At 47.2% G+C, this 18,090-nt stretch overlaps 1 protein-coding gene across 2 annotated transcripts in view; it reads left to right on the top strand.

Annotated features, from left to right (window-relative positions):
* GFRA3 (GDNF family receptor alpha 3) overlaps positions 1 to 16,862 on the top strand; it is a 19,827-nt gene extending 2,965 nt beyond the window's left edge. Inside the window, exons 2-8 of one of the 2 annotated variants that reach the window (XM_032155979.2) lie at positions 4,748 to 5,035; positions 9,638 to 9,730; positions 11,339 to 11,651; positions 15,118 to 15,221; positions 15,383 to 15,517; positions 15,902 to 15,990; positions 16,220 to 16,862. In XM_032155979.2, coding sequence (XP_032011870.1) covers positions 4,748 to 5,035; positions 9,638 to 9,730; positions 11,339 to 11,651; positions 15,118 to 15,221; positions 15,383 to 15,517; positions 15,902 to 15,990; positions 16,220 to 16,309 — 1,112 coding nt within the window. In that variant the 3' untranslated portion in view covers positions 16,310 to 16,862. The remainder of the gene's footprint in view (positions 1 to 4,747; positions 5,036 to 9,637; positions 9,731 to 11,338; positions 11,652 to 15,117; positions 15,222 to 15,382; positions 15,518 to 15,901; positions 15,991 to 16,219) is intronic. The other variant, XM_058440298.1, reaches the window with a different exon arrangement.
* The last annotated feature ends 1,228 nt before the right edge of the window (positions 16,863 to 18,090 follow it).

The raw sequence follows: 18,090 nt of genomic DNA, 5'->3' as shown, positions 1-18,090 counted from the left end.
TAAGGACTCTCCAGACTGTTTTCCTCAGTGGCTATACTAGTTTACATTCCCACCAGCAGTGTAGAAGTGTTCCCTGATCACTACATCCATGCCAACATCTACTGTTTTTTGATTTTTTGATTACAGCCATTCTTGAAGGAGTAAGGTGGTATCACATTGTGGTTTTGATTTGCATTTTACTGATCATGAGTGATGTTGAGCAATTTTTCATATGTTGGCTATTTGTATATCTTCTTTTGAGAATTGTCTATTCATGTCCTTAGCCCACTTTTTGATGGGATTGTTTGTTTTTTTCTTTTTCTTTTTCTTTTTTTTTGAGATGGAGTCTTGCTCTGTCACCCAGGCTGGAGTGCAGTGGCATGATCTTGGCTCACTGCAAGCTCCGCCTCCCGGGTTCACACCATTCTCCTGCATCAGCCTCCTGAGTAGCTGGGACTACAGGCGCTCACTGCCATCCTGAGTAGCTGGGACTACAGGCGCTCGCCACCACACCTGGCTAATTTTTTGTATTTTTAATAGAGACGGGGTTTCATCGTGTTAGTCAGGATGGTCTCAATCTCCTGACCTTGTGATCTGCCCACCTCGGCCTCCCAAAGTGCTGCAATTACGGGCATGAGCCACTGCGCCCGGCCAATTGTTTGTTTTTTTTCTTGCTGATTTGTTTGAGCTTGTTGTAGATTCTGAATATTAGTCCTTTGTCAGATGTATAGATTGTGAAAATTTTCTCCCACTCTGTGGGTTGTCTGTTTACTCTGCTGACTATTCCTTTTGCTGTGCAAAAGCTCTTTAGTTTAATTAAGTACCAGCTATTTATCTTTTTTTTTTTTTTTTTTTTCAGATGGAGCCTCACCCTGTTGCCCAGGCTGGAGTGCAGTGGCACGATCTCTGCTCACTGCAACCTCTGCCTCCTGGGTTCAAGTGATTCTCGATTCTCCTGCCTCAGCCTCCTGAGTAGCTGGGATTATAGGCACCCGCCACCACACCCAGCTAATTTTTGTATTTTTAGTAGAGACAGGGTTTCACCATGCTGATCAGGCTGGTCTCGAACTCCTGAACTCAGGTAATCCACCTGCCTTGGCCTCCCAACGTGCTGAGATTACAGGCTTGGTGGCCAGATTTAAGGTCTTAATCCATCTTGAGTTGATTTTTGTATAAGGTGAGAGATGAGGACCCAGTTTCATTCTCCTACATGTGGCTAGCCAATTATCCCAGCACCGTTTGTTGAAAAGGCTATTCTTTCCCTACTTTACGTTTTTGCTTGCTTTGTTGAAGATTAGTTGGCTGTACTGGGGCAAAACTAATCTCTGATGTTAGAGACAAAGATACTGCCTTTTCAATCCACCATCTGCAGTGGAGCCACCACCAAAATGCAGATTTTCATAACAACTTTATGGAGAAAGCCATCACAGTAAAGACTGATCTTTGCTGGCAAGCAACTGGAAGACGGATGTGCTTTGTCTGACTACAACATTCAAAAGGAGTCCACCCTTCTTGTGTTGAGACTTCGTGGTGGTCCTAAGAAAAGGAAGAAGTCTTACACTACTCCCAAAAAGAATAGGCCAGGCACTGTGGCTCATGCCTGTAATCCCAGCACTTTGAGAGGCCAAGGCGGATAGATCACTTGAGGCCAGGAGTTCAAGACCAGCCTGGCCAACATGGTGAAACCACCTCTCTACTAAAATTACAAAACTCAGCTCGGTGTGGTGGCACATGCCTGTAATCCCAGCTACTTGGGTGGCTGAGGCAGGTCAATCACTTGAACCCAGGAGGTGGAGATTGCAGAGAGCTGAGGTCATGCCACTGCACTCCAACCTGGGCAACAGAGCAAGACCTGGTCTCAAAAAAAAAAAAAAAAAAAGGAAAAAAAAAGCATAAAAGAAAGAAGGTGAAGCTGGCTGTCCTAAAATACCATAAGGCGGATGAGAATAACAAAAATAGTCACCTTCGTCAGGAGTACCCTTCAGATGAATGTGGTGCTGCAGTGTTTATGGCCAGCTGCTCTGACAGACATTATTGTGGCAAACGTCTGACCTATTGCTTCAACAAACCAGAAGACAAGTAAAAGAAATGAAGACAGGCTGGGCGCAGTGGCTCACACTTGTAATCCTAGCACTTTGGAAGGCCAAGGCGGGTGGATCACTTGAGGTTAGGAGTTCAAGACCAGCCTGGGCAACATGGTGAAACCCTTTCTCTACTAAAAATACAAAAATTAGCTGGGCATTGTGGCAGGTGCCTGTAGTCCCAGCCACTCGGGAAGCTGAGGCAGGAGAATCGCTTGAGCCCAGGAGGCGGAGGTTGCAAGGTTGCAGTGAGCTGAGATTGTATCACTGCACTCCAGCCTGACTCTGTCTCAAAAAAAAAAAAAAAAAAGAAAAGAAAGAAAAAAAAAGAAATGAAGATACTGGTTTACTTGGGAGCACAGTGACTGGAAGAGGGCTTCAGGGTTACTGATAATGTTCTATTCCTTTATCTGGATTCTGGCTACAAAGTATATTCAATTTGTGAAATTCATTGAGCTATACATTTTTGATTCACGTACTTTTCTGTGTTACACCTCAACAAAAAGTTTATTACCAAGGAAGATGTACAAATGGCTAACAAGCACATAAAAATATGCTCAACATCCTTAGTCATTAGGGAAATGCAAATGAAAACCTCAGTGAGATACCACTTCATGCTCACAAGGATGGTTATAATTTTTTTAACGGAAAATAACAAGAGTTGGCAGTATGTATAGAAACTAGACTCCTCGTACATTGCTGATGGGAATGTAAAATGGTGCAGCTGCTCTGAAAAACAACTTGGCGGTTCTTCAAAAAGTTAAACATAGAATTACCATATGACCCAGCAATTTCACCCCTAGGTATGTATCCGAAAGAACAAAAAACAGGTGTTCAAACAAATACTTGTACATGAAATGTCCTTCAAAGCACTATTCACAATAACCAAAAGGTGGAAGCAACCCAAGTGTCCATTAACTGAAGAATGGATAAACAAAATGTAGCATATCGATATAATGAAATATTAGTCATCCATAAAGAACAATGAGGTACTGGCTGACTGGTGGCTCATGCCTGTAATCCCAGCACTTTGGGAGGCCAAGGCAGGCAGATCACCTGAGGTCAGAAGTTCAAGACCAGTCTGGACAACGTGATGAAACCCCATCTCTACTAAAAATACAAAAATTAGACAGGTGTGGTGGCATGTGCCTGTAGTCCCAACTATTCAGGAGGCTGAGGTAGGAGGATAGCTTGAACCCAGGAGGTCAAGGCTGCAGTGAGCTATGATTGCGCCACTGCACTCCAGCCTGGGAGATAGAGAAAGACCCTATCTAAAAAAGAAAAAGGAGAAGAAGGAGAAGGAGAAGAGAAGGAGAAGGAAGAAAGAAGAGGGAAGAAGGAGAAGAGTTGATGGTGGCTTGATCTAAGGAGGTAGTGACACACATGGAGAAAAGTGGGCAGATTCCAGATGTGTTATGGAGTTGACAGGACTCGTTGGATTGAACACAGGCTGTGAAAGGAAGAGATGAATTAAGGCGCGGTGGCTCACACCTGTAATCCCAGCACTTTGGGAGGCTAAGGTGGGTGGATTACCTGAGGTCAGGAGTTTGAGACCAGCCTGACCAACATGGAGAAACCCCATCTCTACTAAAAATATAAAATTAGCTGGGCATGTGATGGCGCATGCCTGTAATCCCAGCTACTCGGGAGGCTGAGGCAGGAGAATCGCTTGAACCCGGGAGGCACAGGTTGCGTTGAGCCAAGATCACGCCATTGCACTCCAACCTGGGCAACAAGAGCGAAACTCTGTCTCAAAAAAAAAAAAAAAGTTCTCCTAGATTTTTACCTTTGAACAGCTAGGGAGATGATGATGTTCTATTACCCTATGTTGAGCACCCTAAATCCTAGAATACAGGGGCTTCCTTCTGGGCTGTGGAGGAATCTTGGTATTTCTAAGTAAGAGGCAGGGTCAGATTACCGTTTCTTTCCTTCTGGAATTAGCTCTGTACCCCAACCCCAGCCAGTTTCCACCTTCAGGTATTTTTTAATGATTTTTAATGGGAGACTCAAAGTTATTGCTGACTCCCATTTAGCACTCCCTTGTCCATTCTCAACTCTCTGGTTCTGATACTAGCCCTGCCCATGGCATGGCTCTGCCCGGGGCCCCCTTCCTCTGTGCCTGTCAGGGTCATCAGGCTCGCCTTCAAGCAACTATCCCCTTCGCCTCCCTGAAGGCTGAGCAGCCTCTCTGCAAACCCCTATTTCTTGTTGGGCCTGGTCTGTTCTGTCCGGACTGTGGCAGCTGCAGACTATCCAGTCCTGCTGGGCTTCTCTCTCTCTCCACACTTATTCTTTTTTTTTTTTTTGAGACAGAGTCTCGCTCTGTCGCCCAGGCTGGAGTGCAGTGGCGCAATCTCGGCTCACTGCAAGCTCCGCCTCCCGGGTTCACGCCATTCTCCTGCCTCAGCCTCTCCGAGTAGCTGGGACTACAGGCGCCCGCCACCACGCCCGGCTAATTTTTTTGTATTTTTAGTAGAGACGGAGTTTCACCGTGGTCTCGATCTCCTGACCTCGTGATCCGCCCGCCTCAGCCTCCCAAAGTGCTGGGATTCTTAAAGGCCTTTTGTGCTGCCCTAAGACTTTCACAAAGTTTCATCAGGAATATCCCTCTCCCAACCTCATGACTTGGTATTCCCAGACAGCTATTCTAATCTTACGTGAGCCTCACCTGGTATCTTCCTTTACAGGAGACCCCCTTCCCACAGAAAGCCGACTCATGAACAGCTGTCTCCAGGCCAGGAGGAAGTGCCAGGCTGATCCCACTTGCAATGCTGCCTACCACCACCTGGATTCCTGCACCTCTGGCATAAGCACCCCACTGCCCTCAGAGGAGCCTTCAGTCCCTGCCGACTGCCTGGAGGCAGCACAGCAACTCAGGAACAGCTCTCTGATAGGCTGCATGTGCCACCGGCGCATGAAGAACCAGGTTGCCTGCTTGGACATCTATTGGACTGTTCACCGTGCCCGCAGCCTTGGTGAGTCTCCCATTATAGAGTGGACTAAGCTGGGGAAGATGGCTCTTGGGGGTTGTTTTTTAATCCTGCAGGATATGGGCCATATGGTAGATTCTGATGAGGAGGATAATGAAGCTCTGCATTTGACATCAGGAAAGGTGGAGGGATAATGCTGGGATCTCCTTGGGGCCCCATAACACTGCCCTCTCTTCTCCCTACTTCCCCCTTTCTTACCTGGCAACATGTCAGTTCCCACTTAGCAGAGCTGTGAACCAGGCTGAGGCCCAACCTGGGGAGTTCCTGGAACAGAGGGTATGGACAGGAGATGGGAGAAAAGAGTCTTAACCCATAAATAGGCTCCAAATACCAAGTTCAGAGAGATGGGGAGGTAACATCTTGGTTCAGCCTTTAACAGAAAGAATACTCATTAACCAGCCAGGAGATGTAAGAGAGAGAAGGCACAGAGCCAAAGAGGAGCTGCCTGTCACTCTTTCCATAGGCCCCTTATTAGTCAGCTTTTACTGGACTATGTTGCTGTAACAAAACAGTGACTTGCAAAACAAAGGTTTAATTCTTGCTTGTGTTCTGTATTGGCTCTTTCATGGGTCTTCTTCATTCTGGGATCCAGGCTCAAGCTGCAGCCTCTGTCTGGGATATTCCCTTCCCATGGCAGAAGGAAATGAGCATTGGCAGAACCACATGATGATTTTTAAAGTTTCTGCTCAGATCTTATATACACTACGTCTGCTTACATTTCATTGAGAGAGCAAGTCACATGGCCAAGCCTGACATCACTGGATTGAGAATTATACTTCTCCCACAGGGAGATACCAAAAATCACATGGTAATAAGTGAGGATATACAATCTTACAGGGAAGGCAAAGAATGATTGGAAACAATAATATAATCTACCATTGTCAAAGTATTCATTTCTTTCCCTTCTGCAAGTAAAATACACCCACCTATTTTCCATGGAAGATGCCCTAAAAGCTCTGTTCAAACATGACATCAAGCCGGGCGCAGTGGCTCACACCTGTAATCCCAGCAGTTTGGGAGGCCAAGGCAGGCAGATCACTTGAGTTCAGAAGTTCAAGACCAGCCTGGCCAACATGGTGAAACCTCATCTCTACTAAAAATACAAAAAATTAGCTGAGCATGGTGGTGGGCGCCTGTAATCCCAGGCTACTTGGGAAGCTGAGGCAGGAGAATTACTTGAACCCAGGAAGCAGAGGTTGCAGTGGGTCGAGATTGCGACGCTGCACTCTAGCCTGGGCGACGGAGCGAGACTCTGTCTCGAAAAAACAAGCAAACAAGCAAACAAAGAAACGTGACATCAGGCTTCAAGTCTAGGATCTCATGATAGTTTCCAAATTGGGTCTGGATGTGGCTCCTCTTAATCTGAAAATTTATGAACTAAAAAGACAAGTCATCTGCTTCCTATACATACTCAGCATATAATAACGGAACAGGGTCAGGATAACCACAACAAACATTCTCAGAAAGGGGAGGAATGGGCATCTAGGTGTGGTGGCTCATACCTGTAACTTCAGCACCTTAGGAGGCCAAGGCAGGAGTATCTCTAAAGCCCAGGAGTTCAAGACCAGCCTGGACAACATAGCGAGCTCCCATCACTACAAAAAAATAAATAAATTAGCTGAGTGTGGTGGTGCACACCTGTGGTCCCAGCTACTCGGGAGGCTGAGGTGGGAGGATCGCTTGAGTCCAGGAGGTTGAGGCTGCAATGAGCCATGATCACACCACTGCGCTCCAGCCTGGGTGACAGAGCAAGACCCTGTCTCAAATAAATAAATGAATGAATGAATGGGAGACACACAACAGACACTGATTCATAGCAATTCTGAAATCCTGCTAGACAAATGTTGTAAGGGTCCTCTTCCCTGGGAATAGGGATTGTTCTTTAATAAGGCTCTGTTTTTACCCTATGGGAGTAGTTACCCTATCCATTGTTTTCCAGAGCTCTTGGCCCAGCCCTCTGGAAAGGTCCTTCCTCTTTCAGTTTTCTCTTTGGCCACATTTGAAAAGGGTATTAGGGACTACAGTCTCCCTGAGGACTGAGCCGCATTCTCAGCCTGCTTCCTGCCTGAGAAATGTTGGGGCTTTTTAAGTCTCAAATAGTCACAGTCTCTTTTAATCTACGCTGGTAGCTCTTTGTAGTACAACTCTCTGAAAACATAATTGCTGCTTATATCTTTGATTTCTATCATCTCATGTGCCTGTGGCCTTTCCCACAATTCAAGACATGCCTCTTTTTCTACACCTAATTAGAAGCACCTAGCCGTTATCAGGCTTCTGTGGAAGAGCCACTACTTTAGTCTTTTTTCCCTGAGTACGTTTGTCCAATTGGCAGAGCTTATTGGGTACCATCTTAATCGACTGAGAGATATCCACAAACAGTATGATAGCCACATACCTCATTTGGTCTTTTCCCCAAGGCTGAGTTGTAATCAACCTTATCACTCAAAGCATTTTTTTTATGTTTTATCTTTTACCTTATGAATATAAGAAACAGTGGCGTTTCTTCTTGTTTTTTTTTTTTTTTTTTTTTTTTGGAGACAGAGTCTTGCTCTGTTGCCCTGGTCAGAGTGCAGTGGCGTGATCTCGGCTCACTGCAACCTCTGCCTCCCGGGTTCAAGCGATTCTCCTGCCTTAGCCTCCTGAGTAGCTGGGATTACAGGCGCCTGCCACCATGCCCAGCTAATTTTTGTATTTTTAGTAGAGAGGGGGTTTCACTATGTTGGTCAGGCTAGTCTCAAATTCCTGACCTTGTGATCTGCCCGCCTTGGCCTCCCAAAATGCTGGGGTTACAGGCGTGAGCAACCGCACCCAGCACAGTTGCATTTCTTAATCCTGCAAGTCCTGAAATTTCTAGATTATCTTTTCCTCCACATTTGGGAACTGGCCAATTCTTTTCTGAGCTTATATCTTGTAATACCTTGCCAAATGCAGCCAATAGCAATCAAGACATACTAGTAAACTTCTGCTTCTCAGCTTCCCCTAACAGTACAAACTCATTCAGCATATAATCTTCCCAGTTATCACAGGCAACAATTTTACCAGATGCTTCGCCACTGCATAATGAAGACTGCCATCTCTCCAGCCCCCAGTAACAGCTTCCTTACCACCCACTGCCCAGTACCAAAGCCAATGACACACATTATATTATTTTATTACTGTAGCACTCCACTTCTAGGTACCAATTGCATTTTATTTTTGCTGTTTTTTTAGTCAGAGTCTCACTTGTCACCCAGGCTGGAGTGCAGTGGCACAATCATAGTTCACTGCAGTCTCAACCTCCTGAGCTCAAGTGATCCTCCCACCTCAGCCTCCTGAGTGGCTAGGACTACATGTGTGTGCCACCGGACCCAGCTAATTTTAAATTTTTTTGTAGAGATGAAGTCCTGCTGTGTTCCCCAGGCTGCTCTCGAGCTCCTGGGCTCAAGGAATATTCCCGCCTCAGCGTCCCAGTTGCATTTTTTTTTTTTTTTTAGATGGAGACTCACTCTGTCGCCTAGGCTGGAGTGCAGTGGCGTGGTCTTGGCTCACTGCAGCCTCTGCCTCCCGGGTTCAAGTGATTCTTCCACCTCAGCCTCCCAGGTAGCTGGGATTACAGGCATGTGCCACCACGCCCAACTAATTTTTGTCTTTTTAGTAGAGATGCGGTGTCCTCATGTTGGCCAGGCTGGTCTCGAACTCCTGACCTCAGGTGATCCACCCGCCTAGGCCTCCCAAAGTGCTAGGATTACAGGTGTGAGCCACCGCGCCCAGCACTCCATTGCATTTTTAGTAAGAATTTGCTAGGTTATGCTATTGTAACAACCAATTCCCAAATCTCTGGCTTTCAACAACAAAAATGTATTTCTTGCTCATGTTACACATCTGCTGGAGGCTTCTATGAGTTGGCCTTGTCTCTGTTCTACTTGTCTTCTTCACTGGAAGATCCAGGCTGGTAGAGGAGAAAGAGTAGCAGCAGAACCATGTGAAGGTTCTTAAAAGCTTCTGCTCAGATGTGATTTACATCACTTCAGCTCACAATCCACAGGCCAGAGCAAGTCATGTGGCCAATCCTGCTATTAGTGGGGTGAGGAAGTGTACACGTCTCACAGCGGGTGTGAAAGTTACATGGCAACAGGTGGGGAAGTATAATCCTCCCAAGGGGTGGGGAACAAATAATTGAAAACAGTAATACAGTTTACCACATTCCTTGTTCCCTATTTTCTACTCCTCATCCTAATCACTTCTCTTTCCGAACTCCCTCAGAGGCTTCTCCCTGAATCCTCTTGCCTCCCTACACTGTGTGCTGAGCACCATCGCATAAGTGCGATGGTGCTCAGCATATTTATTTATCTCACTTATAGCATGGCGCTCAGCACACAGTGTGCTTAACAAATGGTAGCTCTTATTCTTACAGCTTATTGGTGGAGCCCAGCCTATACCTTATGGCCCTGCATTTTTCTCATCTTTACACAGCTTGCAGCTGGTTAGGTAGAGGCTGTGCTTTTCCTTTTCTCCACAGGGCTTTGAGGTCTGAGCCAGCAGCTTAAGCCCCTCCAGCCTACCCCACCCTGGTCCTCAGCATTCTGGTGCTCCCCACCTTGTCTCTAGGTAACTATGAGCTGGATGTCTCCCCCTATGAAGACACAGTGACCAGCAAACCCTGGAAAATGCATCTCAGCAAACTGAACATGCTCAAACCAGGTGTGGAGGGCAACTAGGCTCGGGAACCAGAGGCTGGGGCTGGACCCTGGAGGAAGGGTGGCTGGGGAGGGGCACAAGTTGGGGGGCTTATAAGGGGAATGTTTCTAGCCTACCAGGTGACTAAGGAAGACTGTGTCAGGCTGGAAGTGTGAGCTCTGGGGCATGATCTGGTCTCACAGGGGTCTCCAAAGGACAGCAGTTATTAGGGAGGCATTTGAAGAGAGCCCATTATGGCTCCCTGTTTCCACAAGGCGGGCCCCTGCAAAGGGTGTGGTGGGAGTGGCAGCAGCCCCAGGAAAAATTGTGCTGAAATGGAGTATTTACTTGCATTCAAGGCAGCTGGGAAAGTAGCCTTTTTGTCCCTGAAGACTAGGAAATTGCTTGTTTTCAACCATTCTAATGGGATGGGCGAGGTATTGGGCAGGAAAAGAGAGTGTGACTCTGCACGGGGTGACTCAGGGTGGGGAGCCATCAGTCTGGCAAGGACTGTGATGTATGTTTCTCAGGAAAGTGAGGCTATGAGTTAATTGAGGAAAAACATACACACATGCACTCTCTTTTTGAGAAAGATGTGAGCTTTATCATTAGAATTAGAATTTTCAGAAAAAGGCACAGAGTTTCATGCATGAAAAACTCCTAGTGACAAGATCAGCAAATAACCTGTTGCAATTACTTGATTGCTGTGGCTGCTGGAATATTCTGTTAATAGAAATATCACCATAATTTCCCAAGATTCAGAGTATGGGGAACAGAGTATACATGAATCAATTAATGAAAGATGGGCAGGTGACATTAAAATAGAACGGGATAGGTGCAGACGAAGCCAAAACCAAACCAGAAACCTAAAATAGATTTTGGCTGCATCTGTTGTGGACAGTTCTGAAAGTGCTTTAGAATGTTGCAGGTACTCTAGGTTATCATTTCTACCATCAGATCTCACAGCATAGCATTGAGGAAAGAGGTATGGTTATTTGAGCTTTCTGGCTCCTTGAATTCTAGATAAATGGGTGTTCGATGCATATAGATGATGATAGTGATTAATCTTATTATTTTACCTAGTCAAGATGAGGAGTTGTGCTGGGTGCGGCGGTTCATGCCTGTAATCCCAGCACTTTGGGAGGCCGAGATGGGCGGAATACCTGAGGTCGAGAGTTCAAGACCAGCCTGGCTAACATGATGAAACCCCGTTTCTACTAAAAATACAAAAAAATTAGCTGGGCGTCGTGGCGCGTGCCTGTAATCCCAGCTACTTGGGAGGCTGAGGCAGGAGAACTGCTTGAACCCAGGAGGCAGAGGTTGCAGTGAGCGGAGATCACGCCATTGCACTCCGGCTTGGGCAACAAGAGCAAAACTCCGTCTCAAAAAAAAAAAAAAAAAAAAAAAAAAAAAAAAAGGAGTAGGATGGGGTAGGCTTCAGAACAGCAGGTAGAGTTTGTGGGGAGAGGGGAAGCCCTGGATTAGGAGTGGGTTTATTCAGGACAGGCCTTCTTTTCCTCCTATATCCACTACCTTCCTTGTCAAATCAGGGGTTTTCCCGGGTTCCTGTGGAGCCTGGGCTGCAGGCGTGCAGAGGGCCCAGCCGACTGACTCCGTGCCCTTTTCCCCCAGACTCAGACCTCTGCCTCAAGTTTGCCATGCTGTGTACTCTCAATGACAAGTGTGACCGGCTGCGCAAGGCCTACGGGGAGGCATGCTCTGGGCCCCACTGCCAGCGCCACGTCTGCCTCAGGCAGCTGCTCACTTTTTTCGAGAAGGCCGCCGAGCCCCACGCACAGGGCCTGCTACTGTGCCCATGCGCCCCCAACGACTGGGGCTGCGGGGAGCGCCGGCGCAACACCATCGCCCCCAGCTGCGCTCTGCCGCCTGTGGCCCCCAACTGCCTGGAGCTGCGGCGCCTCTGCTTCTCCGACCCGCTTTGCAGGTGTGTGGTTTGGGAGGACAGGGTGGGCAGGGATGTGGCACACGCCACTCCTTCCTGGCCATGTTCCTGTGCTGAGCAGTGTCTGACCCTCCCAGAGAACGGTGGACCCACTGGCTGCTTCACGAAGTAGCTACCTTGGATATTTTGTGAAAGTCTTTTCTCAAAAAGAATATATGTTTTTTTTTCTTTGCTGTAAAACCTCAGGAAATATAAAAATGTATTTTAAAAAATCATTCAAAATTCTATCACCTGAAGATAATCTGTCATACTTTGGGAAGCATTTCCTTCCAGTCATTTTCTATCCAGATAACAAAGTAGACATTCTGAGAATATATTTGTGTCTTACTTTTTCTCTCTTATGGCACATATCTCATGAGCATTTTTCCGTGGAGGTGGTGTGGAGTAGTGGTAAGACAGGATCTGAAGTCAGATGGGTTTGAATTTAAATACTGGGTCTCTGCGATCTTGAGCACATCACTTAACCTAAAAATTCCACCACTAAACCTAAGGTTCCGTTTAGTCCCATGTAAAAACTGGGGTAATAATGCAGACCTCATGGGATTCTGGTGAGAGTTAAATTACATAATTTACATAGAGTGGTGTAGAGTACCGGTGAAGAGTAAGTGCTCAATAAATGGTAGTGCTTATTTTTTCACTTACTGTCCTTTAAGAACTTTTTTCTTTTTCTTTCTTTTTTTTTTTTTGAGACAGAGTCCCCCTCTGTCACCCAGGCTGGAGTGCAGTGACACGATCTCAGCTCACTGCAACGTCTGTCTCCCAGGTTCAAGCGATTCTCCTGCCTCAGCCTCTCGAGTAGCTAGGACTACAGGCTTGTGCTAACATGCCCAGCTAATTTCTGTATTTTTAGTAGAGATGGGGTTTCACTATGTTGGCCAGGCTGTTCTCGAACTCCTGACCCTGTGATCCACCTGCCTTGGCCTCCCAAAGTGCTAGGATTACAGGTGTGAGCCACCACGCCCAGCCAAGAACTTGATTTTTAAATGCCTGCATTATATTCCAAGTATGGATGCCCTACACTTTATTTAACCATTCCTCTATTGCTAGATATTTAGGTTGATTTTTTTTTTTTTTTTTTTTTTTGAGATGGAATCTCTCTCTGTCATCCAGGCTGTAGTGCAGTGGCGCAATCTCGGCTCACTGCAACCTCTGCCTCCCAGGTTCAAGCGATTCTCCTGCCTCAGCCTCCCAAGTAGCTGGGACTACAGGCATGTGCCACCAGGCCCAGCTAATTTTTTGAATTTTTAGTAGAGACAGGGTTTCACTGTGTTAGCCAGGATGATCTCGATCTCCTGACCTCGTGATCCGCCTGCCTCAGCCTCCCAAAGTGCTGGGATTACAGGCATGAGCCACCACGCCCAACAATTTTTTTTTTTTTTTTTAAACGGAGTCTCGTTTTGTCGCCCAGGCTGGAGTGCAGTGGTACGATCTTGGCTCACTGCAGCCTCTGCCTCCTGGTTTCAAGGGATACTCCCCGCTCAGCCTCCCAAGTAGCTGGGATTACAGGCACCTGCCACCACGCTCAGCAAATTTTTTTTGTATTTTCAGTAGAGACGGGGTTTCACTGTGTTGGCCAGGCTAGTCTCGAACTCCTGGCCTCAGTTGATCTGCTTGCCTTGGCCTCCTAAAGTACTGGTATTACAGGTGTGAGCCACTGCGCCCAGCCAGATTTTTTTTTTTTTTCTTTTTTTTCTTGAGACAGAGTCTTGCTCTGTCACCCAGGCTGGAGGGCAGTGTTGTGATCTCGGCTTACTGCAACCTCCATCTCCTGGGTTCAAGCGATTCTCCTGCCTCAGCCTCCTGAGTAGGCTGGGACTGTAAGTGCACACCACAGTGCCCAGCTAATTTTTGTAGTTTTAGTAGAGATGGGGTTTTGCCATGTTGGCCAGGCCAGTGTTGAACTCCTGAGCTCAAGTGATCAGCCCACTTCAGCCTCCCAAAGTGCTGGGATTATAGGCATGAACAACCATGCTTGCCCAACTCTTTCTCTTTAATCTTTGTGCACTAATGTAATTATTACTTAGGATATGCTGCTACTAGTACCATTGCCAGATCAAAGAACATGGGAGATTTGTAAGGTATTTGATAGATTTGATAAATATTCTCTTCAGGAAATTTGAAATTCTGATCTGGCTTTCCTGTGTCTTCTCAGGACAAAACACAAAATTGAAGCTATCATTCATTCAAGTGACATTTGTTGACAATAATCTTGGTTTGCAACTTGGTTCTCCTACTTAGTTTTTTGTAACCTTGGGCAAGTTACTTAACCTCTGAGACTACCACTTTCCTCAACTGTAAACTTATAGTCAGGGCTCTTAATAATCATAATACTAACATTTACTGAATAACTAAATACTTACTATGGGCTAGATACTGTTTTAAGTACTTAACATGTATTAACTCATCTAAACCTCACAAGAACCCCGACAAGGTAAATCGATCTTTCTTTCCTTCCTTCCTTCCCTCCCTCCCTCCCTCCTTCCTTCCTTCCTTCTTTCCTTCCTCTCTCTTTCTCTTCTTCTCTCCTTCCTTCCTTTCTCTCTCCTTCCTTCCTTCCCCTCTTCTCTTCTCTTCTCTTCTCTCTTTCTTTTCTCCTTCTCTTTCTTTCTTTCTCTCTCTCTTTCTTTCTTTTTTTCTTTCTGTGTCTCTCTTTCTCTTTCTTTTTTTTTCTTTCTTTCTTTCTGAGACAGAGTCTTGCTATGTTGCTCAGGGTGGTCTCCAACACCTGAGCTCAACTGATTCTCCCACCTCAGCCTTCCAAGTAGCTGGGATTACAGGCGTGAGCCGCTATGCCTGGCTTATGCATTCTCTTACTTTATCCTCACAAAAATCCACGAGGTAGTGCTGCTGTCATCTCTATTTTATAGTTGAGGAAACTGAGGTTAAAGAAGCTATCTGAGATCTCCTAAGTAGGGATCGTGGAGCCCGAACTCAGAGTGAAATGCTGTGGGTTCCAAGGAGTGGCACATTTAACTGTTACAGGGGCACACTTCACAGAGGAAAGGCTCTGGGCTAGGCTCTGAAGGCAGAGGAGGATTTGGCACGACAATGGGCATGCCAAGCTAAGGGGGCATGAGGGAGAAGGCCGCAGGCCGGACCCTCAAGAGTGACTCTTGAAATTTTTCTGGCCGAGTGCAGTGGCTCATTACCTGTAATCCCAGTACTTTGAGAGGCCAAGGCAGGTGGATCACCTGAGGTCGGGAGTTTGAGACCAGCCTGGCTGACATGGTGAAACCCCATCTCTACTAAAAATACAGAATTAGCCAGGTGTGGTGGCACGTGCCTGTAGTCCCAGCTACTCGGGAGGCTGAAGCAGGAGAATCATTTGAACCTGGGAGGCAGAGGTTGCAGTGAGCCAAGATTGAGCCACTGCACTACAGCCTGGGCAAGAGAGAGCAAGACACCATCTCAAAAAAAAAAAAAGAAAAAGAAATTTCCCTTCTTCCAGATCACGCCTGGTGGATTTCCAGACCCACTGCCATCCCATGGACATCCTAGGAACTTGTGCAACAGAGCAGTCCAGATGTCTACGAGCATACCTGGGGCTGATTGGTGAGGCTGGGGGCATGTGTAGGGAACCCTATGTTGGCTAGGCCTGAGGGTGAGAATGCTCTGGAGATAAAGGATGTGATCCTGACATGGGTGGAAGAAGGTGGGAGCTAAAGTTAGGGTTAGCCTAGGCCCTAACTACCCTTTCCCTCTTCACTCCACAGGGACTGCCATGACCCCCAACTTTGTCAGCAGTGTCAACACCAGTGTTGCCTTAAGCTGCACCTGCCGAGGCAGTGGCAACCTGCAGGAGGAGTGTGAACAGCTGAAAGGGTTCTTCTCCCACAATCCCTGCCTCAGTGAGTGTGCTGTACTTGCTCCCAGCCCCTGGGGCTGAGTCAGCTGGACTCAAGGGAAGGAAAAGGGTCAACTCTGTGGCCCAGGCTGGTTCCACCCATCTCCACCAGACAGAGCAGCTCCTAAGATAAGCTTTCAAAGCCCAGGCCTTTCTTCTGTCTCCCACTCCCTGAGAAACCTCCCACGCTGCCTGTTCAACCTGTCTGGAACCCAGGGACATCTCCAGCTCAAGAAACAAGCAAAATGAGAGAGTATCCCACTTCCACCTCCAACCTACTTGCTCCCCTATAGCCCAGGGTCCCTGTGGCATTCCCTTTCCTTCCTTGGGAGCCTGAGAAATCTCCTGCCCCCATACCCTTCCAATGAGCCTTCTCTCCTCTCTTCAGCGGAGGCCATTGCAGCTAAGATGCGTTTTCACAGCCAACTCTTCTCCCAGGACTGGCCACACCCTACCTTTGCTGTGATGGCACACCAGGTAGGGCCTCCTCTGTTACACCCCTCAGACCTCTACTGGGCCGGCTGGGGAAAACCCAAACTAGGCAGACAAAGGGATAGAGGTGGAGGGCTGACCTCCTCATTGCCATGAATACTAGAGACCTCTAATGGATCCCTCAGGGGAAGGGGAATACCTCTTGACTGTGGCTGAGGTAGTGAAGGGGCTGAAGAAAATCCCCTGAGCTAACTCCATTCCATTTCTTCCACAGAATGAAAACCCTGCTGTGAGGCCACAGCCCTGGGTGCCCTCTCTTTTCTCCTGCACGCTTCCCTTGATTCTGCTCCGGAGCCTATGGTAGCTGGACTTCCCCAGGGCCCTCTTCCCCTCCACCACACTCAGCCGGACTTGCAGCCCACAAGGGGTGAGGAAAGGACAGCAGCAGGAAGGAGGTGCAGTGCACAGATGAGGGCACAGGAGAAGCTAAGTGTTATGACCTCCAGATCCTTATTGGTCCATTCCTCATTCCCTCCACCCCGTCTCCACTTCTGATTCATGCTGCCCCTCCTTGGTGACCACAATTTAGCCATATTGTCTGGTGGTGACCAGCTCCACCAAGCCCCTTTCTGAGCCCTTCCTCTTGACTACCAGGATCACTAGAATCTAATAAGTTAGCCATTCTCTATTGCATTCCATATTAGGGTTAGGGTAGGCAGGATTGGGTGTTCTGAGGCAGCCTAGAAAGTCATTCTCCTTTGTGAAGAAGGCTCCTGCCCCCTCATCTCCTCCTCTGAATGGAGGATAGAAACCTACTGCCTGCACTGCCCTGTCCCCGGATCCTGCAGAACATCTGGGCATCAGGAGCTGGAGCCTCTGGCTCTGGGATCATGATTAAACCTTTGACTTAAGACTTTGCTCTTTTTCCATTTTCTCAAATTTTGAATATCTGTAGAACTAGGGTGTTATAGATGAAAGAACACAGGCCAGGTGATGAGACACAGCAACCCTACCATCAACTGCTATATGACTTCAGGTATGTCTCCTAGCCTCTCTGTGTTCTTGACATGGAGTCAGAAGAAAAAATAGCTTATGTGAGGCTGTGGACCCAAGATCTGTCCCAGCTCCAGCCATTTCTCGGATACTGCCTGGGATCTGACACAGCAGCTGAGATGGGGATCCTTAGTCAACCACACCATTGATTGAACACCTGCTTGGGTTATTGGCCTGCTCCGGTTATTGGCCTGCTCCAGATCATAATGGGGGCCCAGAGGAAAAGAGAGAGTGGTTCTTTTTTTTTTTTTTTTTGACTCGGAGTCTCTATCTGTTGCCCAGTCTGGAGTGCAGTGGCTCGATCTTGGCTCACTGCAACCTCCGCCTCCCAGGTTCAAGCGATTCTGCTGCCCCAGCCTCCCAAGCAGCTGGGACTACAGGCACCTGCCACCATGCCCAGCAAATTTTTGTATTTTTATTAGAGACGGGTTTCACCGTATTGGCCAGGCTGGTCTTGAACTCCTGACTTCAGGTGATCTGCCCTCCTCAGCCTGCCAAAGTGCTGGGATTACAGGTGTGAGCCACCATGCCTGGCCCCAGAGATTGTTCTTGATCTTAGGGAATTTGTAATCCTATTGGGATAAGGACACACCCACCCATGCAAAGTATAATAGTTGGAAGAATGTATTTATAGAGCTCTGGACATCAGTCTATTAATTGATTCACTCACTCTTTCAATAAGCATCTGATTAATGCTGACTCTGCAAGACACTGTTTTGTGTGCAAAAGATTCCGGGATAAAAGGACTCAGATCCTATGTTCAAACCTTTTACACACCAGAGCAGGGAAGCAGACAACAGTCCATAAGAGCAGTGCAGTATGACAAGTGATATATAATAATTACGATAATCCTTTTTTTTTTTTTGAGACAGAGTCTCGCTCTGTCACCCAGGCTGGAGTGCAGTGGCATGATCTTGGCTCACTGCAACCTCCGTCTCCCAGGTTCAAGTGATTCTCCTGCCTCAGCTTCCCAGGCAACTGGGATTACAGGCTCACGCCACCATGCCAGGCTAATTTTTTGTATTTTTAGTAGAGACACGGTTTCATCATGTTGGCCAAGCTGGTTTGAACTCCTGACCTCAGGTGATCCAC

This window comes from Hylobates moloch, unplaced genomic scaffold (assembly GCF_009828535.3).
Source record: "Hylobates moloch isolate HMO894 unplaced genomic scaffold, HMol_V3 SCAFFOLD_6, whole genome shotgun sequence".
Classification (NCBI taxonomy): Eukaryota; Metazoa; Chordata; class Mammalia; order Primates; family Hylobatidae; genus Hylobates; species Hylobates moloch.
Note: the sequence above shows the minus strand (reverse complement) of the source record. Positions and strands in the feature narration are given on the sequence as shown.